Genomic DNA, 21,418 nt, shown 5'->3' on the forward strand with positions numbered 1-21,418 from the left:
ACCCAAAACATGCAACCCGCACATCCCTCTCTAATCATACTACAAACTTAATACCTAAAGACAACAAACAACTTAGAAACTGGATGCCACCCTTATGGACACAACACACCCAATTCACATAAAGCACACCTAGAAAGCTCATACGTACAGATGCCAGTTTCTCCTGGTTCTGCACTCAACAGATGAGCACAACCTCTATCCTATCCCTCTCTCACTAACCTACCCTACCCACTTTTCTTACAGAGCCACGTGAGCGCCTGGTGACCTTGCAAATGTTAGCGATGCACAGTGAAAATGAAGATAGCATAACTATCCAAACTCCAACTCTCTCCGCCACCTCCAATACAACTCGAGGGTATTTCCCTGCTTCCTCCATTACCATCTGTCCCTCCCTAAACTGCTCTCTCCTTCAATGCCCCAACGTCCTTCACAGTCTCTTTACAGATAAACAGTCTCCTGCACAATATTACTCTCCATCTCCTCTTTGTAGAGGTCATCCTCACTTTCCTCTCCGAGCTGATACACATTTGTCACTGCTTCTAAACTATTCCTTGCTCGGTCTTCCAAAACCGAAAACAAACCGCCTTCTTTGCACTATTGCTATTCTTTTCCAATGCTCACAGCTCATCCTTCAAACCAATCTCTCCCTCCTCTATGCCCTACAATTCTCCCTTGTCACCACACTCCTCCTTCTGGTTCTCTACAAGCGGTGGTCAGTTAAAATCTCAAAAAAATAATCTCGAATAACAATAAGGTTGAAAAAAAGTCGAATTTTTTTTTTAATTATATATTTATTTTGGGGTCCGGGATTTAAAAAAAAAATGGTATAAAAAAAAGGGGGGGACCCCCCCATTTCGAATAAAAAACGTCATAAAAAAAAAATTGGTGTGAGGAAAACAATGTATCCAAACAATCTCTGGGGAGTTTTGGAGACTGGGTATACATTCCCTTAAAGGGAAAGGTGGGGAGGTGAGGGAGTAGGTATCCCTGCAACTGCACTCCCTTCGCGCAAGTATCCAGTATGGGTGGTTTGGTGATCCCCCAAATACTTCCTCCGTGCCCAACATCCACTAGCTTGTGGTGCTAGCCAGCCCCTGGATCGCCCCTGCTGTCTGTCCCCAAGGTTAGGCGGGGGCTTTGCCACAAGAATGATAAAAACAAACAAACTGAATCATAGGGAACACATCCGTTGTTTCAACAGCTTGGATAGCTACTTAGGCGGTGCCTCTAAACTGCTGGATCATGTAATGCCTTATAGCTTCCAGCATACAAATGTACTTCTGTTGCAGGATCTATACTGGAAAGAATCAACAAGGCCTCTAAATATGCCTGTATAGGAAAACTATGTCATGGCTATCAGTTCAAAGGCAAAACAGTCAATTAATGTTGACATGTACCCGTTTTTATTGACTTCCTTGTTGTGCTGTTTACTCCTAACGTGCTAGCCATCACTCAAACATGGCAGGCTACAAAGAGTTATCTGTATGAAAATGACACGTCTTTTTAAAAAATATATATATTTATTGGATTTTACAACAATACACATTTCCAATACATACGGATTTCAGTATCATTCCTTAACTATGAAATTCATAAACATATTAGTTTTCCATACTATCATAACAGCAACCCCATCTAACAGTATCTTACTGTATCTATGTAATTAATCAATGAACCAATAACCACACAACGATAGTTCATCATAAATCCTATGTAAAAGGTGAACGAAATATAACAATTAACCCACAAACAATACAGTATAACACAGAACCACAACAAGCAGACGGAAAGAGAAAAAAACGAAATCACACTCAAATTATTGAAAGGACTCCATAAAGAGAAGATATAGGTCTTCACAACCCTTATTTACTAAAGTTATTTTCTCATATTTTGACAGTATTTGCATTTCTACCAACCAATCCTCCATAGCAGGTTTTTTCCTACTTTTCAAAACTCTAAGAATCAACTGGACAGCAACCACTAAGGCCTTAGCTATCCATGCATTATATTCCCTCGTAATTAAGTATCTTCCCCTATGCAATAGCAAAATCACATTCACAGCAGATCTAGAAATATTTTTAAAGACCATATCTATTCTGTCTAAAACCTCTTTCCAAAAAGTTTGTACTCGTGGACAACTCCAGAGTAAATGTAATAGAGTGCCCTTCTCCCTACCACAACTCCAACACACATCATCAGTCATCAACTTTAGCTTATACATTTTCTCTGGAGTCCAGTAGAATCTACCAATAACTTTTTGGTCTTACGAGCCATAAACCTGTGTACATTCGTACAGCAAATCCTACTCTGAAAAGATTATCCCATTCTGTTTCTGATATTGTCAAACTGATATCATTTAATCAATTTCTTTCACCTTTGTCCATGAATCTACATAATCCAATCTCATAGTCATAAAATGTATATAAGTAGATAAACCATGTTCCTGTCCATCAAACAGCTTACAAATCTGTTTTTGCTCCAATTCTTTCTTTGACTTATCAATGAACTCGGTTCTATATAACGACTCTCCTCTCTTCTATTCTATTCAAATTGAACGCATCATGTAACTCCTCAAAACGCAGTATGCTACCTCTTTCCAACATGTCTCCTATTTTTAGAATACCCTTCTTAATCCAGCTATGCCAATGCAGACATCTATTTTGCAACTGAAATGCTTGATTTTACCTGATTGACGCATCATAAATAATCCCAAAGTGATGACCATTTCCTTAAACCATGGTACCAGAGCATTTTTAGTTGCCACTATTGACTGCAATCTCATGGCTTTTCCTGACACTGTCCCCATTGTGTAAAGGCTATCTAAAGTATAAGGTTTACAAATATCTTTCTATCTGCAAACAAATTGGATTTTTAATATCTTCATTATCAAAATAATGCAAGCCTTTCTTTATAAGGAATCCTCTATAATATTTTAAGAGATACGGATAGCCAAACCCTCCTTCCTTAACTTCACGCAGTAAAATATATTTCGGAATACGTGGCCTTTTCTCAGCTCCCCATTAAAAAGTTTGGAAAACCTTATCAATTTTCTGCAAGATTATTTTTTAAACTAACACAGGAAGCGATTGTATGATATATAATACTTTTGGTAAGAGTACCTTTTTTATTGCATTAATCTTAGCCCAAAAATTCAAGGTCAGCTTTTCCCATTTCTTAATGTTCATTCATTTTTATCCGATTATCATATCAACATTTAGTTGAACGATTTTCAAAGAAGGCTAATACTGAATCAGATTCCTTGATATTATGTGTGCCTATAACATCTAACACTGTTCTGATATTGTCATAACCAAGCCTCCCCGGTGGAAAACCCACTTGGGATTCATTCAGTTCCCCATGTATCCATTCAGTCTACTTGACCACATTTTAGTGGATATTTTTAAACCTACATTCACTTGTGATATTGGTCTATAAATTCCACACTTCCGATGATCTTTATCCGATTTTGGGATTACAATTATTAATGCTTCTTCATTGATTCACATGATCTTCCTGACTGTAGGCAATTATTAAATACTTCACTCAGTATTGGTGATAATTGAGTTGCAAAAAGTTTATAGAATTCCGAAATGAATCCATCCAGCCCTGGCGACTTCCTACTGTTAAGTTGTTTCATTGCTTCAAGTACCCCATTAACCTCAATTTTTGCTGTTATCTTAATGTTGTCTTCAGATGTTAACTTTGGAAGTTTAATTTTACTAAAAGAAATCGCTAAGATCTTTATCATTTTAAAAAATATCCTCCCTATAGAACCGCAAATAAAACCCCCCAAAAGTAGTCACACATCTCCCTATTTTTTATTAAAGTTTTCCCTTGATCCGTTATTATGGAAGCGATGCATGTTTCATTAGCTATCCCCTTCAACCCATTAGTCAATATCCTACCATTCTTATCTCCAAATTCGCAGAATGTTTGTTTGGCGACACAAATTCCCTTTTCTGCCATTGTGTCTGACTCATCATTTTCCCTTCCAATCTTCTCAATTTATGTCTGTTTGATTATCAGAATTTGGATAGGTTCGCTGTAGCTCTGCAACTTTTTCAATTTTTTTTGACATTCTCCAAGTTCTTCTTCCTAGCCTGAGCAGATCTACTTATTAATTCTCCTCTCATTACTGCTTTAAAACAGTCCCATACTATACTGCTTTAAAACAGTCCCATACTATCTTAATGTCAACCATATCCTTATATTCACTAAAATAGTTAGCGATAGTGGTCTCAAGTCCTGTAATAACCATTGGGTCTTTAAGCACTCCTTGTAATCTCAATTGTTTGGATCCATCTCTTAAACCTGTATTTTTAATTTGTAGTTCAATTAGTGCATGGTCTGAGATTCCTCTTTTCTTAATCTCTGAATTTACTACCAGACTAACCAGTCTATCACTTATGAATATATAATCCACTCTTGAATGGAATTACGTACTGGTGAGGAGAAGGTATATTCCTTCTCCATTTGGTGCATCTCCCACCATATATCTACCGGATTATACTTTGTATAAAACTACGAAATTCTCCACTCATTCCTTCAATTCCATATCTGCATTGTGGTATCCTATCTAGTTTACTATTAAGCATAGCATTAAAATCCCTTCATAAAATGATATGCTCTCCATTCATTTCATTCAGCAGTTTACTCAAACCCTCAAAAGAACTGTACACTTGGCAAACATGGGGCATAAATAGCTCCTACTGTCATTCTTTCTCCATTATAGATCAAATCAACTAGCAATATGCAACCTTCATCATCTTTCTGTACCTTCTCTATTTTTACAAAAAGTCCCTTTCTCAATAGTATACCAACCCCTCTTGATTTAGAATCACAGCAACTAGATACCACCTGTGTTTACCCAGAGTTGGTCAGAAAGTTTACAGACTGATCTTTCAAATGAGTCTCTTGAACTAACACTATATCTCCCCTACTTCTCCAAATTCTTGCCATTACTTTTTTCTGCTTAAACGCACAATTTATACCTTTCACATTCCACAAAACTCAACTGTTTCATGTCCTACCGTCCTATACTTTCCTGCTTATAAACTTTGAGTTGAGTGTGCTTCCCTTCAAACTTACTAAAGGAATCACATCCATATAAATCATAGACAAAACGATCCACAAGAAAAAAAAAAAAAATAGACAAACTAATAATTAATAAAACAAATGAGTAAACTTCAACTTGTAAAGTCTGATGTTTATCAGACACTCTGTAAGGCATGTTATGTACAATACTCCCATTGCTCCCATCAGTGCTGCATAGCTATGCCGTTCTCTTTTACCAGTTTGCTTTATTTCAAGCCGTTTAACCAGTATTCATGCCTACATTGTGCGCGCCGATTCCATGTTCAAATCTTTCCTTCAACGTTCTGTGGTCATGTGAACAACCGTCTTGAACGTGTAGAGTTAAGCTTTGAGTGCATGGCTATTTTATTTCAATCTCGTAACAGGCTCAACGTTCCAATTATGCATGCATTTTGATTTCCTATTGAACTCTCACACTTACTTTCATGTCTCAATATTATTTACAAAATGTGAAACTTCCCATCACTGCTGCATAACTACACCATTCTCCGTTATCCGTTTGCTTCCTTTAAAGTAATTTTATCCGTTTATGTTAACAAATGCTTGCACGCCGGGCTTCACGTTAGTTTCATTTTTTCAACGTTATAAAGACATGCGAGACTATCATCTTGAACGCGTAGAACTACACATAGCCATTCGAGCCTAAAGTAAATGGGTTGCATCTATATTTCATTTGCCCAGAGCTTCCACTATTGGTCAATAGATACGGATGGCTGCTATGTGCTTTTAAAACTCGCACGTGTTACGGTACACGTAGACGGTCATTCAACCTTCCTGCAATTACTTTTCGGGCCGCACCAGATTAGCCCCTCACTTACGTGATACTACATTCATCATTCGCTGTCGCGCCATTCCGTTTCCAGCAGACTCGCATCTCCAACGTTGTTTCACCTCAAGCCGCAGTGAATTCGCCATCATTCCTACAGTGTCTAATATGCTCCTCAGCACTTCCGAAGCGTATTTCGTAAGAAGTGGCTTCCCCTTCACATAAATAGGTTCTTTCCTCTATTCCATATGGACCAAAGTACTGAAAGTCAATACCAAGCTAGCATAGCGTTCCAATTAAGTTAAAATAACAACATTTTCCCGGTGGCCATCTTTTCATATGTAAAAAAAATGTTTTTAAACAAGTTTAGAATAATAATAATTATTAAGATAACCATAATACGCTTAATACATTACTGAAGATAAAAGAACGAATTTTAAAAAACACCTTGTCATTTTTGAACCTTGTCATTGTTCAGCCATTCGTTTCCTTTTTCAATTCCTTTTATAAAAGTATGCCCTGATGGTTGTGCCCTCAATGGGATCTGAATCCAAGTCTGTCAAGAAAAACTCAGCATATCTATGGTCTGTAAAGGAGTGCAATTGACCATCCAGCATTATTCTGAATATAGCAGGATAAATCATGTGATACTATGTTTTTTTCATGCACCTTCATCTTAGCTTTATCAAATGCTCGTTGTCTGTCCAAGAGATCCATACTCAGGTCAACAGATATAATTATTTTGTTGCCATCCCATGCTAGGCCTCTCAGTTCTCATGCTCTCTTTAGTATAAGATGTCTGACTGAGAATCTTAAAACCTTAAAAATTTAACAATAAAATGCCTGGACTTCTCCCCTTTGGCTGGCTTAGGACCCAGAGACAGGTGAGCCCTCTCAATTTCCAAAGTTATCTTTGGGTCTAAATTCAGTATTTTAGGTAAATTCTTTTGTAGAAAGTCAATTGGATTACCTCCCTCAGCATTTTCAGGGAATCCAGCTATCCGCAGATTATTTCTTCGTGAAAAATGCTTGTTCAGACATCTTTATAGTAAGCTTCTCGTTAAGTATCTTCAGATCTCTCTCTTGATCAGCTAGTCTCGGAGTCTTCTCAGCCACTGAATTCAAATGAGTTTCTGCTGAATCAACCCTTTTGGCTTCCTCCAGAAATGTTTCTTCTGATTTAAAAAGTGGAGTCTTTATTTCTGCAATATCCAGAATCACCTTAGTCAGCAATTCCAACAACCTGTCTTCTCTGTTTTCATCATTGTCCTTTTCTCAACTCCCTTTTGTCGTTTTGCTGGTTGAGTCACCGCTGGGGTGTCTGATACAGACATGTTAAGTGAGAAAAGGGAGGATTCAATCTTGGGCACAGGAGCACAGCATTCACGCTGCCATCCCTGGAGCCGATAGTTCTAGAATCCACACGTCAAGTTTTTGATTGATATCAGACATGCGTTTTAAGACTGTAGCACCTGTTTTATCCATGTTGCGTCACCACCAAAAAGCAAATAAAAAACACTAATTTCTTGAAGTGCTCCTGTGTCAATCACTCAATTTTACTCAAATATATTGCTGTAAATTTGCGGGTTTAATTCATACCCCTATATTTTGCAGGCTGCTCAACTTTTAATGTGGGCTGATTAGGTCCTAACCTTTTCAAATTAAGTATTCCTTTGTACGTACGTCCTTACAATAGCATTAAGAGCAATTGATCAACTGTGTTCATTTTTCGACCTACCTTCCAATTGTACTATGCAACAAACTTATAAAGCCGGGATTTGATGTCAATGCAGATCATGCTCACTGTATTGTGTGCCTGCTACTAAGGGCCCGTTATGGTACACTCTGGCGCCTGTCTGTCGATAAGCAAAATAAAACGCAACCTTGAGTCGTTTCCTGCACACAATCAATGACTATTGCAATTTTATTTATTTATTGCATTTGTTATACGCCCAAACCGGGAGGCATCACGGCATAGGTTACAAGGTTACAGTGATATTTATCTGGTTTCAGAGGGCAAAGACAAGCAAGAAAGCAACAGCTGACCTGGTTACAAGACACTTGAAGTACAGTAGACGTGGTGAAACACATAGTATAATACAGCCTTGATAATAAAGGTACACTGGTAATTCTTGATAAGACTACTTAAGTTAGAACTTGTTAAATAGGCAGGTTTTTAGCAGTTTCTTAAAGTGGGGGAGGGAAGGCTCACTGCTTATGATGGGAGGGAGCGAGTTCCAGAGTCTAGGTGCTGCTACCGGGAAGCTAGCTTCCCCTGCCCTGGAGTTCTTGAATCGGGGTGAATAGCTGTGTGTTGGTGCTTGATCTTAGAGACCTATTTGAGGTTCTAAGGGTGAGCCAATGATTGAGGTAGGTAGGTGCCTCTTGGGCGATGCATTTATGCTCGATGGTGAGAGATTTAAGTATAATTCTCGCTTGAATGGGAAGCCAGTGCAACTCTCTCCTAGTGTGCGACTATGTGGTCCCTTTTTTTTTTTTTTATTCCAAGCGCTGCTCTTAGGGCTTTGTTTTGCAATTGCCATTTCGCTAGATTGTTCCTAGTGGTGCCTAGCAGGAGTATATTGCAATAGTCCAACTTGGAGAGTATAAGGGCTCTTGCTAAAGTAATGCAGTTCTGTTGAGTGAGAAATTGTCGACTAAGGGCAATGAGATTGGCCATATAGGCTGTAGAGGAGGCGAGAGAGTTGTTATTTTTATTCATGGTGAGATTGAGTCCAAATAGACACCTAGTGTTTTGACCAGTTTAGATATTGGAATGGGAGTACCATCTATGATGATGGTGGTATAGTCGGGGTGTAACATTTTTACACGAGACGGAGAGCCCATCATAAGGATCTCAGTCTTTTCACCATTCAGGCATAGACTGTTTTTGGCCATCCAGTTTAGAATGATGGAGTAGATTTTGTTGATGAGTGCGGTGTCATGCTCAAGATCACCGGTAATTGGGATGAGGATCAGAGTATCATCAGAAAAATAAGTATAGATAACTCTCATGGCATTGAATGCTGCGAAAAGAAGTTTGGTGTAGGCATTATATGGAGTGGGGGAGAGGCACGAGCCTTGAGGTACACCAAGTGGTACAGGTATAGGGTTGGCCGCCTCCTCACCAATGGCTACTTTTGAAGTGCGATCTGATAGAAACTATTTAACCCAGGCGGTCACCTCTGTAGAAAAGTGGACATTGTTTGATAATGCTATGCAAATTCCGTCATGGCCCACTAAATCAAACGCAGCAGACGGGTCAAGTAAAAGGAGGATACACAGTTTCCCTGAATCTGTTATAGAGTCCATTTGTTTTTTAGATCTAATAGGGCTGTCTCTGTACTGTGTTTGGGATGAAAACCAGATTGTCTATCGCCTAGCAGATGGTTTTCTAGATGTGCTTGAACTTTGGTGTATGCAATTTTGTCAATAATTTTTTAGTAAAAACAGAACTGTGGTTATGGGTCTGTAATTTGTGGGTATAGTAGGATCCAAGGTTGATTTTTTCAGAAGGGGAGTGACCCATGCTTCTTTAATATTTGCGGGTATAGAATTGGTGGTGAAGGAGGCATTTATGAATTTCGTAATAATGGGTGTTACGTGGGGGAGCAAAGCTTGACTGATTTTGCGGGGAAGCTGTCACCTTTACAGTTGGAGGTTTAATGAGGCAATGGTCTTGAGAACTTGGACTTGGGAAACCATAGTAAAGTTAAACTGGGTTTCTGCAGTCTCTGTCGGCAGAAAAGACAAGGGGGTCCTCAATTGTATTAGCCAGTAGTTTTCTTTTTGTTCATATCTTTTCTTGGAGAGAGATGATTTTGGACACTAGGGCGTTCTGGATGGTGGTACATCACTTCTTGCGGGCATTAATGGGGATAGAGGGAGGAATGGGTGTTTCCAACCCTCTGATAATGGTGAAAGGTTCTTTACTATTGGGGGCAGCATTATTTATGCGTGTGTTCAGTGCGTTAGCTTTATGGGTAATGACTGCAAGTTTGTAATTTTTGGTTGCGGCCTGAAGCTCATTTTTGGATTCAATGGTAGGGTTTTTTTTTTGGTTAGGTGTTAAAGTGCTCTTTTGTTTTGTCTAATAGAGCCGAGTTCTTTGTTGAACCAGAAATTGCTTTGTTTGGAAAATCTGGGGATTTTGGTTTGGCGAGGGGCTACTTCATCAATAGTTGATTTAAGGGAGGTGTAGTAGATAAGGAAGATGTTGTCAGGGTCATTGTTGGTTGTAGGCTGTGCCTCTAATGCTTTGGACAGAACCGGGTCAAGTTTTTCAGTGTGAGCTTGTGAGCGTTTCTGACTGTGATGGGGATAGGCAAAGGCGTGGGTGCCCCTTTGGCTTTCAATATTGGTACACTGAAGCGCACTAAGTGGTGGTCTGTCCAAGTGATTTCAGATATGCTTTCCAAGAAAAGATTTATATTTAAGGTAAGAATCCAATCTAGGATTCTACCTTTGTCGTGGGTAGGGGAATCAACAATTTGTGTGAACTGCATTTCTTGTAAAGCTGTATGGAATGCTGTGGCTTTGAAAGGTCACGAGGGTCATTGAATCCAATGTTGTGGTCTCCTAGGATGATGAATTTGGCATGAGGCTTAAGGAAGGTGGTGATGAGTAGGGGGATGTCTATGTCAGGTAGGTTGGGTGCTCTATAGATAAGGAAGTTGATGGTTGTTTTTGGGTTGGTGGAGAGTTTGAGAGCGAGGAGTTCGTAGCCGTCAACAGAGTCTATTTTACAAGATCTAAACTGCAGTGAGGTTTTAGCGATAATAGCTACTTCTCCTCCAGTGGCATCTGAACCGCTGGTCCTCAGAAAGGTTTAATTACTTGGGATGGCTAGTGTCAGTAGTGGACCGGAAGCTAGATGGAGCCAGGTTTCAGTTATTACTAAAAAATCTAATTGATTCTCCAGAACGAGGTCATGAGTGTCGATAGCATGAGCTCCTAGGCAATGATATTCTAGAACTATATACACCTGGCACCCACAGTGTATCTTTTGTCCAAAGCAGGGCAATTTTAGTGTGCTTTTTTTTAAGCCCTCCCAACAGTCTTTACAAACATGTTCCATGTCTGCAGAGGTGATGTACCTCAGACGTGCATCATTGATAAAGTTAAGCAAGCTAGAAGAAAATCTGAGGTTGCTGTTGGTACTAGTGTTCAGCGAAGAACTGCCCGACATTTCTGGGCTGCCTGACAAGACTGATATGCAAATGGATAGTTTTCCTCTTTTTGGCACAGAAGTAAAATGTGTTTAGTGGGCAGCATCCCAGACAACAGGCTATTTGGTAGAAGAGCACTCACATTCTTGCCAATGGTGACATATTAGCACAGTCAGAGTGTACAGTTCCTACCCGGTTACCAAAGTAACTTCTGATAATCAGTTTTGTGGTGAACAGACAACACATCTTGTCCACGTGGCAAGGCCTGTGTGCCTCAAAGTGTATATGAAGCATCTAGAAAAAGAAAAGGTTGCATTCATCGTTTAAAAGCGAACACTGCAACAGCAATCACTTTTAGGTTAAGGCACACTGGGATTCAAGGATTTGCCCAGGATCACACACATTGGTAGGTCAAGGTGGAATTTGACCAACAACTGTAAATTTGGCACTTGATTATCTCCCTTTCCAGCTCTAATATTTAAGAGAAAGTGTATAAAATACTGCTGGCTTGAGGAGTACAAAAATCACATTATATAAAATAACCTTACAATACAGACGTGAAGAAACTAGAAGGCTGAAACATATTTATTGAAAAAAGGTGTCCGACTGTAGCTTTATTTTCCCCTTCCTAAAATGAAAAGGAAGGAGGAGTATTAAATACCTACCAGCGGTAAGTAGTAAGTTTGGACTTAGAAGATCTGGGAGGAAACCGTTTTGACAGGAGTGACAAATGTCAGGGAGTTTATATCAATTACATTTTGTATGTTTCATAAAGAGGGAAGCTATTCTAATGTAATCGATGGTATTGTATGTTACAGAAGGATGAAAGATATGCAGACGTATTTTATGGAATTGTATTTTTTTTTTTTTTAAAGACACAGCCCTTGAGCTCTACAAGAAACAGGCGGTTCCCTCTGCATTTTATGGGGACGATATATGGGGGGCACGTTAAAGCCTCTAAACTTATGGTAGCAGAACATGTATTCCTAAAAAAGGTATTGAGGCTACCCCAGGGATCGCCAAATGTCATCATTCCCCTGGATGTAGATTTGTGCCAATAGTGGACCACATCAAGGGCAGGCCAGCTTTGTACTGGTGTAGGCAGTGGACATACAAGGACCCTGAATGCTACAGGGATGCATTGAGCCATCTGCTGGCCGACGAGGGAGGGAGGGAGGGGTCTCCTGTGGGCCGCCATGTGAAGGAAGCCTCCAGGAGGCTCAACCTGCAGGGATGGGAGTCCAGCCAAATGTATTGGTCAAGGCATCAGTGATGCCATTCGGCAAGAAACCAATAGCTCTATGTGGAATTCATGCCAGGGGTTGGGTCTGGGGTCCTGCTTTCTTGAGGCCAAGGGGGACTTTGGGTATGAGGACTATTTAGATGTCAGCATCCCAGCCTTTGCGATATTCCTATATCTGGAGTTGAGAATGGGCATACTCAAGCTTGCAGGTCTTACGAGCACATGGAGGGCAGGTAACACAAAACTATGCCCTCTGTGCGAAACCAGTGATGAAACAGCTATACACTTTTTGCTTCTCTGTGACTATTTGCAATAACTGCGGCAACAATACTTGAAGCCAGGAGTGTTGCTAGGTCTGGAAAAGACCCTGGGCTAAGTTGATGTCGGAACTGTTGGGACTGGGGGCTAGCTAGTCTTTTGGCTGTAGCTCCTGAGATTCTATCCGGGGCTACAACCAAAAGATCAGGGGCTATAGCCCCCTTAGCCCCCCCCCCCCAGCACGCCCCTGCTTGAAGCCCATTTTTTAGGGCAAGAGGCATTACCAGTACTAAAGATTGCGATGGAATGCTGTAAAAACATAAATGAAATATAGGTAGTGAATTTAGTGGCTAAATACATACATCGTTCCTGGCTACGCAGAGATTGCTTGCTCTAGGCCGACCCAGAGGCACATGTGCATTGAGTGGAATAATGGATATAACCACATTTGATACTGCACCTTTTGCTTACCTTGCACAGTGTATTCATCCCTGTGAAGAATACAATTTTTAGGGGGGTTTGTATTTTGCCGAACAAGCTAACAATTTCTATTTGGGCTTTGAATCGTGTATATATATTATTGCACCCGAAATAGCTCTTTTTTCCTTTGCACAGAGATTCTGACGATACCATTTTACCCTTTGATTTGATTTAAAAGCGACATTAAATGTCAGTTGCTGTAACTGATGAACTTTTACTGATGGTTGCATATTTTTTTATGCAAATTGATTTCATACAAATGCTGGTTTTATGGCCGATGGCGAATAAAACTTTTTGAATTGAAAAAGACAGTCTTATGAATGTATTGTATTTTAAAAAATAAAGAAAAATGAAATGGCTTCAAGTACTAGAATGCAAGGATGAATCCAGGATGGACATGCATTTCCCCAATGAGGATGAGCACGCAGGCATTTGCAATCAAAAGCATTCTAAAGCTAGTGCAGAAACTGTGTCTAATAAACATATTACCGCGTTGTGACTTATCGAACAATTACGTGATACTGTACTTCCAGTGCAGTGAGGAGGAAAGGACGTTAAAACCTTACCAGTTGTCTTCACGCACAACCAGGTTTTTTTCCAATGTACTTGCACTCTTGCAGCGATTCATTAGAAGCCATGCAGGGCACAAGACCTATAAGAAACGGGAGAATCGTTAGCGGCACGCGCAATGACAAAACAAAAAGGACTTGAGTGGACAAGTCCACTGAAGGAGAGGACATGAAGTTACAGCACTAGTAAAGGAGAAAATCTTGAAGCACATTACACGTCGACAAATCAGAATCCGGTGTCCACTTTCCCCACCTAACTTCACCACTTCATTTATTTACACCGAAATATGCAAACAGTGGACTTTTGCATGTGATATTCTGCAAGTCCCACCCTTCAGCAAGTGATTTTGCAATCCTGGTACTTCTGTTTTGTATTCACTTTTAATGTTGTTTTCATGTCTAAATGTAGGACTAAAAATGAACCAGAATACAAAGTCATGGCATTAAAAGCTAGGACTACCTGAACAGCCCACAAAGGTCAAGGGAAAATGCAAACTCTCCTATGGACTTAAACTAAACAAGAGGCACCCCAAAAAAGAAACGGCGACAGTCATCTGCTTTTAATCATGGTTTGGCACAGGAATGCAGGTTGATGTTGTACAGACCACGCCCTGCAACATTCAGATTAGAGGGGGGAGCTGCACAAACATACCTGGCGGCCTATGAACCTGAATGACACAAAAATTAATCCTGGAACAGCCCACATGGTGGAATCAAATAACTGCAAACATTCAGTACCCCGGGGATGCTGCTACAAGACTACAATTACACACTGCAACCCTTCAGTATCCTGGGACAACTGGGATGAACAGCGTGCAAGGAGACAGTAGATTGTCATATGCACGATCAAAGGTGGTCGGGACTGCCAATACCTCTTTTCATGGTCTTGCCACACCAAAGAGTAATGGGGATTGCAAAGGTGAGAAACGGTACACAGACTGCAAATGCCGATCATGGGCAGACGGCAAACGTATAGATTTTAGATGTAGTTCAAGGGGGAACTAGCTGTCACAGCACGTAGTCAAATCTACATATAGTAAGTGTCTTCAGGCAGAGACAGACATAGTGAACCATGGCAAAGCCTGCATTTGCTTTCTCCCCAAAATGGTGCATTAAAAAACCAACCATTACAGTTTGCACTTCAGCATTTTACCTGCAGGAATCTAGTCCACATGGCCATGTCTGCCCAAAAAAGCATTTGCCCAGAGATTTCCAGGACTTACGGGGGAGGAGGATAAAATTAGAACAACCCACTTTTAGGTTGGTTAAATAATGTATATTAATTACAGAGACAAAAATAGCGACTCAGTAGTCATAGTTAAGTTGCACTACTCACAGGAAGAGCACATTGTGGGTGGGTGACTCAATTGTTTTGGCAGTTTCATCAAAGGGGGGGGCAAAATGAAAGGGGACATCCCAAAACTTTTGAAATCGTGATTGACTTACTTTTTTGTTTTTTTATAAATGTCGCACCTGCGGCCCAAACCAATTGATGGATTTTCAGCAAACTTGCGCAAGGGGAATTCGGTCTACCTGAAAGCGTGCTTTTTGAAATTTGTTGTTAATCCGTCCAACGGTTTCTTTATAATTTGCCAAACATGTATGTGAAAAATTAGTGCCAACTCAGTTCGGTCCGCGGACTTACATCTCGATTCGGCGTCTGCAAATGCCACTCAACCAATCGAAGGGCTCGGTGATCTTCACAGACTTTTCAAAAAGGAACACATTGGTCAATTGGAAAATGTGAGGAATGTAAAAAATGTTAATTGACTCAATATTTCATATGCGAACAACCACTACTATGAATGGGAGAAATGAGGGCAGCGCTTCTCCTGAATTGGGGATGATACCTAGGGAATAAACCAGGCTTAAACAACCATGTCTACTTCATAAAAAGTCCCCTAGGTGTATACACCCATTATAGAACCCATAGCCACATAAAACATTTCACTGAATACTGCTAAAAACATTTTACTGGCAATATGAAACAAATGTATGCATAATCACAATGATCATAGTGTGTGTACCAAAAAGCAGGATCAATATCCGCCAACACTGCTCCTCTGGGGCCTAGGTTTCTTTTCAACCCCACATTTGTCATTAATTCGTTTATTGAGACCGTACACACTTCCACCCTCTAAGTGGAGGTGGTCCCTGGAATTCAAATACAAACCCCCTGATTCATGTTATTATTTGCGCGCAAAACGCACATTTGCGTGCAATTCTGGCCGAAAATCCCTGTTTGAGGTATGGGGATTCTCGGGCAGAATGGGGCGCAAATAATTCCATTCCTATGACGGGGTGTTTGATAACGGCGATATCAGCCCGACAGGTTTCATCCTCCGAGGTGTTTTGGGAATTCCTTCCCGAGGTAATAATAGGCAGTAAAAAGAGTCATGTAAAAAAGAAAATAATAATAAATAAATAAAGTGTACTACTAGATGCGTGCCATATCTGTAAAAACAAACAAGTAAAAACAAGCTGTGACTGCTAGCGGGTAGTGTGGGTGTGCAACATTCAGACAATGTACTTAATGGGAATATAATTCCTACTTGCGTTCTTTGAGTTAACCTTGTAGGGTATACCAGATTTCACGCAAATGGGGTGTCCCCTTGCTCGTGCACCCCTGTTTTATGTTGGAGATGAGTTGCAAAAATCACCCTTAGTCCGCAAGCAGTACATAAATATTGAAAAACACAACATTAGGGTGGAAAAGGCCATACATCGCCACTCTCAATATGGACTGCTCATACCCACACAAAAGAATACGGATGACATCACAAAAAAAGACATAAGAGCATGATAACACTTAAGCGGTTACCCTATAAATTGAACCACACAATGTGGAAGTATTTTGTGAAACATTGCCCAAATGTCACCCTGCATATGTTTACTGCAATACCCTAAACACAACCCAGAATTAGCACTTTCCGTCAGGATCTCAACATAATGGTGATGCATCAGTCATGTAACTTCCATAACAAAATGGTTTCCTCTGAATTTCCCAGGTCATATGGGCAACTTCACCATTGCCTAGCTTTGGCTGTGTTGTGGTAGCCGCTGCCTTTGTATTCTGCCTTTCAGTCAGGTGCTCTTTAAGAGAGTATGGAAAAGTCCACACAGTGTTTTAAGAGAGTATGGAAAAGTCCACACGGTGTTTACTTTTTCTGCCGCACACTTCAGAAAAAAGAGCAACGCCCAAAATAAGGAGGTGGGCGGGTGAAGGAAAAAAAAGAAGGACGCTAGGCAGAGCGAGAGAGAATGTCAAACGGCATAAAAGATACACAGCAGGAGTGAGGGTGTTCGAAAACAGGAGACACAGAATGGGTCGAACAAGGGAGATAGAGACAAAACAGTAGAGGCATAATAGGAGGAAGTGTGTTAGACTAGGAAGGGAAGAGCAAGGGAGCGAGGGGAACGGGAGGGCAAAGGAGAGGGGGAATGGGAGGGCAAGGGAGCGAGGGGGAACTAGAAGAGAGACAGAGTCATGGAATGGGAACGAGAAAGAGAAACTAAGACAGAACAGTCAGGGGAGAGAACAGGAACATTGCAATTGGTTATTTATAAAGAGACAAGCCGAACGGGAGAAAAGCCAAGAGACAGAAAGGAATAGGTAAAGGGAAGGAATTGGTAGGGAGCCGAGAGAGAGGGCAGAAACCGCAGGGAGAGCAAGAAAAGACACAAATCAAGAATGATCTGGAGCCAGTAGACAGAATGAGGGGTTTAGAGAGCCAAAAGACCAAATGGGCGCAGGGCTAGAGAAATAAGAGACTGGACTAGAGAAAGAGAAAAGACAGAATGGGAGGGATGAAGGGAAGGGAGGATGGAGACTTTGTAAGGATGAGAGAGGGACTGAATTTGAGGAGATGAGAAGGAAAAAGATATAGAAAGTGGTAAGGTGATAGAATAAAAGAATGGCAGTCCTGTCCAGAGGAAGAAGGGAGACAGAATACGTGTAGTAAAGAAGGAAGACCGAGCACAGCAGACAGTTCAGAATGGGCAAGACTGTATAAGGAAGAAGTGTGATACGGAAAGGATTAACAGACAAGTATTTTTTTTAATGGGATATGGATGTGAGGGAGTCTGCTGCACAGTGTTACTGTGTAAACCTCATCCATAATGGCTGACATATTTATGCTGTCTGCTTGGGATGTATGCTCACCCTTCATGCTCCTGTCTTGAAATACGCTGGGACGTGACGCTGCCTCAACCCTCCTAACACATAAGCAAACTTCGCAACTCTGCCTCATTTAGGTAGTGCCACTCAACAAACGAAGTGCCCGATATTGAACTCACCGGCCCACCTCCATATAACTTTGTATGGAAACTCAAGATTATGAGAGGCAAGTGTGGCCACTTAGACTCTCACCATGCCCCTTACTCAGAGCTCCTCTGACCATGGGTCGGTGGCCTCTGGGAAGCTTTGTCCACCTCTCATCCAGTGCCCTCAATGACCCGGGGGGGGGGGGGGCAGCTTGCTGGCCCCAACTTCAAAACCTTTCCGCAAGAGGGGCTTGGGATAGAAAAGTTTGGATACTACTGTTCTAGGGTCAGAACACTACCAGGGGTAACAAAACTCTTTACAAAGTAGGCTCGGAATGGTATAGGATAGGGAATGTGGGCGAAGGCCCGAATTAAACCCCTGGGTCCTGCATCACGGTTTCCAGGTTCACCCCACTCCTAATTTCCACATATCATACTCTACAGCAAAGGAGCAAAGCTACTAAGGGACGAGGAGCAGCCATGGGAACAGATCTGGAGACCAATGGCCTATGGGTTCTTTCCACAACCAACAGGGAAGAAAGTTAATTATCATGGAACAAGTGCTTGACCATCTTCTTTACATATTCCTCCACACTACTCAATGATGTAGACTCTGGAGCCTCCAGAATTCTGACATTATTCCAGCAGGACCTTTCCTTACAGTCCTCATTCCTCAGTGCAATCCCTTCTAGCGGCGTTTCCAGTTTTTTCTTAACTTTACAGGCAGTGGTAGCTGTGCCCACCACACCCAACATGCCATGTTCTGCCTACTCAGATTTGTTTTTCTGTCCATTTAGGCAGAAGTATTGTAGTCAACTTTGCGGGGCAAATAGCTCATGCTGGTTCGTTTGACACCCAGAGTTACTTTTGACTCCCCAGGCCAACAGGTGCCATACAGCGATACCAATGCAACTTTGTGTATTTGGGAATTTGTATACAGGAGCATTATAGACATCTAAGTGACAGTTAAAGCATAGTTGATCATATAGGATGGATACACTTGTTAGGTTTGGATCTTGGGTGGAAGTTAGAGTCGTACTGCACTGTGTACTGGCTCATGGTTTCCCAGGAGGTAGCTCCTGCCTACTGGGTAATGCCCAATATTCAGGAACTGGTCTTGGCTCCTAAATCATGGAACACAGTTTTGGCATTAACACTGACTTCTGGGATTGACTGTGAAGACTGTGCAGATACAGATTACTGGGGTTGGGGGGTGTATTTGTGGACCTTCATTTTAAGTTTAGCCTTGCGCCTGCCCACTGCAAAATGGCTGTGTCGCTGGAAGCACTTCTGTGACAGCATGCCACAGTTCCCTGCAAATCGCTACTATTACGTTCTAGGGAGGAACGAATAATTAACCTACATGTGCCAATTTGGCATTGGTGACCAATAACAGAAATCGGCTCTCCAAAACCTATTGCAATATTAACATAAAATCTGTTAAAAAAAGAGCTTTGGGAAAACCACACCACGTATTCGATGTGTAGCTGCAATACGTGAAAGAAGTTCAGGTGGACCGCCTCCTCCTACGCATCTAACATGGCATCCAGACTGCGTGTGTGTGGAGTATAATACATTTGGAACATTATGGGGTATGGCTGCTTCCTGGGCGGATGCTAAGGGTGTTCCTTTGCATGAGATTTGCAGGGCTGCTACCTGGGAGGACCCCAATACCTTTAAACTTGTTGTGTTGGCATTGATCCTGGGCGTCTTCTTGTTTCCTGCTTTCCTTTGGACCCTTCCTTTTGCTTTGGCTTGGGTATGCCTCATTCAGTAGTGGGACGAGGAAGAGGGAAAGGGTCGTGGAGGTAATGCTCAGAATTACGTACTAGTTATCTTCTTTACTCCTAGTCATATTCTTCCTCGTCACAGTACTACAGACCCTCAGCAACCTCCCGTGGTCTGGAAGGGCCTGGTGGCTGTACTGGCTTGCTATGTACTGGCGTGCTGTGGGTAGGTGGGAGACTTATACCTCTGGAAGAAAAAAAAAAGAATCATGTAGGGGAGGCGGAGGCTCATTTGTGAGTATTGTGACGAGGAAGAGTAGAAATAGGAGTAATGAAGATTACCAGTAAGTAATCTGAGCAGTATTCACTTCTGCTCAACTTGGTAGGATGTATTAAAAACGGCACTTTTCATACCCTTTATTAAAATACCTAGGACTGTCCGAAACGACCCACCAAACTACGGCCAATCTTCCAACACTCCTTTCACTGCCAATCTCAGTGAAACGGATTTACTACCAGCTATGCGTTGGGGGTAAAAATGTCACGTTTCAAGCTACTAGCTAGACATAAAAAGTAACTCTCCCACGAGTTCTAAACATATACACGGCCCACCATATCCTAATCACCAGGAGTCCATTGTCACTAGTCAATGACTACTGACAAGTGCACATTTTTAGGCCTGTCGAGAAAACAAGAGAAAAAAATCCTGCTTTCTTCACAAATCACAACAAGTGGAACAGAACTCACACTATGCCGATATGGGACATCTTAAAAACAATGCAGGCACCAACTGCCTCAGTGCATTCATTCTTCTGGACTTTTCTGCCCCCTTCTACGCTATCAGTCACAAGATCCTACTAAAATGACGTAAGGACACTGAAGTTACAGCAACCACACTACGCTGGACTGTCTCCACCCTAACAGAGAAGACGGAAATACATAGACCCTTTCAGGTCGAATCCTTGAAAAGTGACTTGGGGAGTACTCCAAGGATCCAGTCTCTCACCTCTACTCCAACAGCTACATGGCCGGCTACTGGAACTTAACTCGGGCCACACATTCCTCAACTATACAGACGACATGGAAATAAAACTCTGATTAACCTTCAACAAAAGCACCCGACCTCCCGCATGCCTTACACACATGAGCTCTTGGTTGACCTCAAAAAGAAACTCTGCTCAACTCCTGGAGATGGGACATTTAGATATGAAGGTTGCCCAAGGCCTGGCACCCGTGGAGAGAATATTGGCTAAGGCTCCTATTGAAAGCCTATGGGATATGTCGAGATGCCCATGCAGTGCTCTTCCTGCTTCAATGAACATCCTTGCAGTTAAAATTATGTAGTTGGGAATTTTGTGAAAGAGACTCTGTACAGAGACCAAAGCACAAAACTAAACGATGCTGAACAGTGCAAGAGATTATCATTTCCTTTTATCATCATGATGTTTAATTATATTTTTTAGGAGTATGTACTAAACTAGTGAGGAATCCCAAATAAAGCCTCGTTTAAAGTAAAGCTTGTCACCCTTAGCTTGCCTCTGAAAAGTGTTCGGACAACTAAATAGAACCAACCATTTCAGCCCAAAGCAACAAGAAACTATCTGGTGCACATCAGCTACATCTAGCCAATAATATAAATGGATCTCATTCAATCAGATTTGTAGACTAGCCCATCAACATTCTCATGCTTAGATACCACTGAGCGTTTGTGGAAAGGGTGGCAGAAGAGGGGAAAACACTTGAGCTGTTTACATGGCCATCAATCTAGTTGCAGTTAAGCCCACACAATTAGGAATCATATTCCAGATCCACTGAAATGTCAAAGGTGGTATAAAGCTGGACTGGAACGT

General features: G+C 41.4%; 1 protein-coding gene across 2 annotated transcripts in view; it reads right to left on the reverse strand.

Moving 5' to 3' along the window:
• The window catches only part of MLX (MAX dimerization protein MLX), a 366,376-nt gene that overhangs the window by 325,531 nt on the left and 19,427 nt on the right, over positions 1-21,418 (reverse strand). For both annotated transcript variants that reach the window (XM_069634428.1, XM_069634427.1), the window contains exon 2: positions 13,576-13,661. In XM_069634428.1, the coding sequence (XP_069490529.1) occupies positions 13,576-13,637 (62 nt within the window). In that variant the 5' untranslated portion in view covers positions 13,638-13,661. The remainder of the gene's footprint in view (positions 1-13,575; positions 13,662-21,418) is intronic.

This window comes from Ambystoma mexicanum, chromosome 13 (assembly GCF_040938575.1).
Source record: "Ambystoma mexicanum isolate Mex_15411 chromosome 13, UKY_AmexF1_1, whole genome shotgun sequence".
NCBI classification, from domain to species: domain Eukaryota; kingdom Metazoa; phylum Chordata; class Amphibia; order Caudata; family Ambystomatidae; genus Ambystoma; species Ambystoma mexicanum.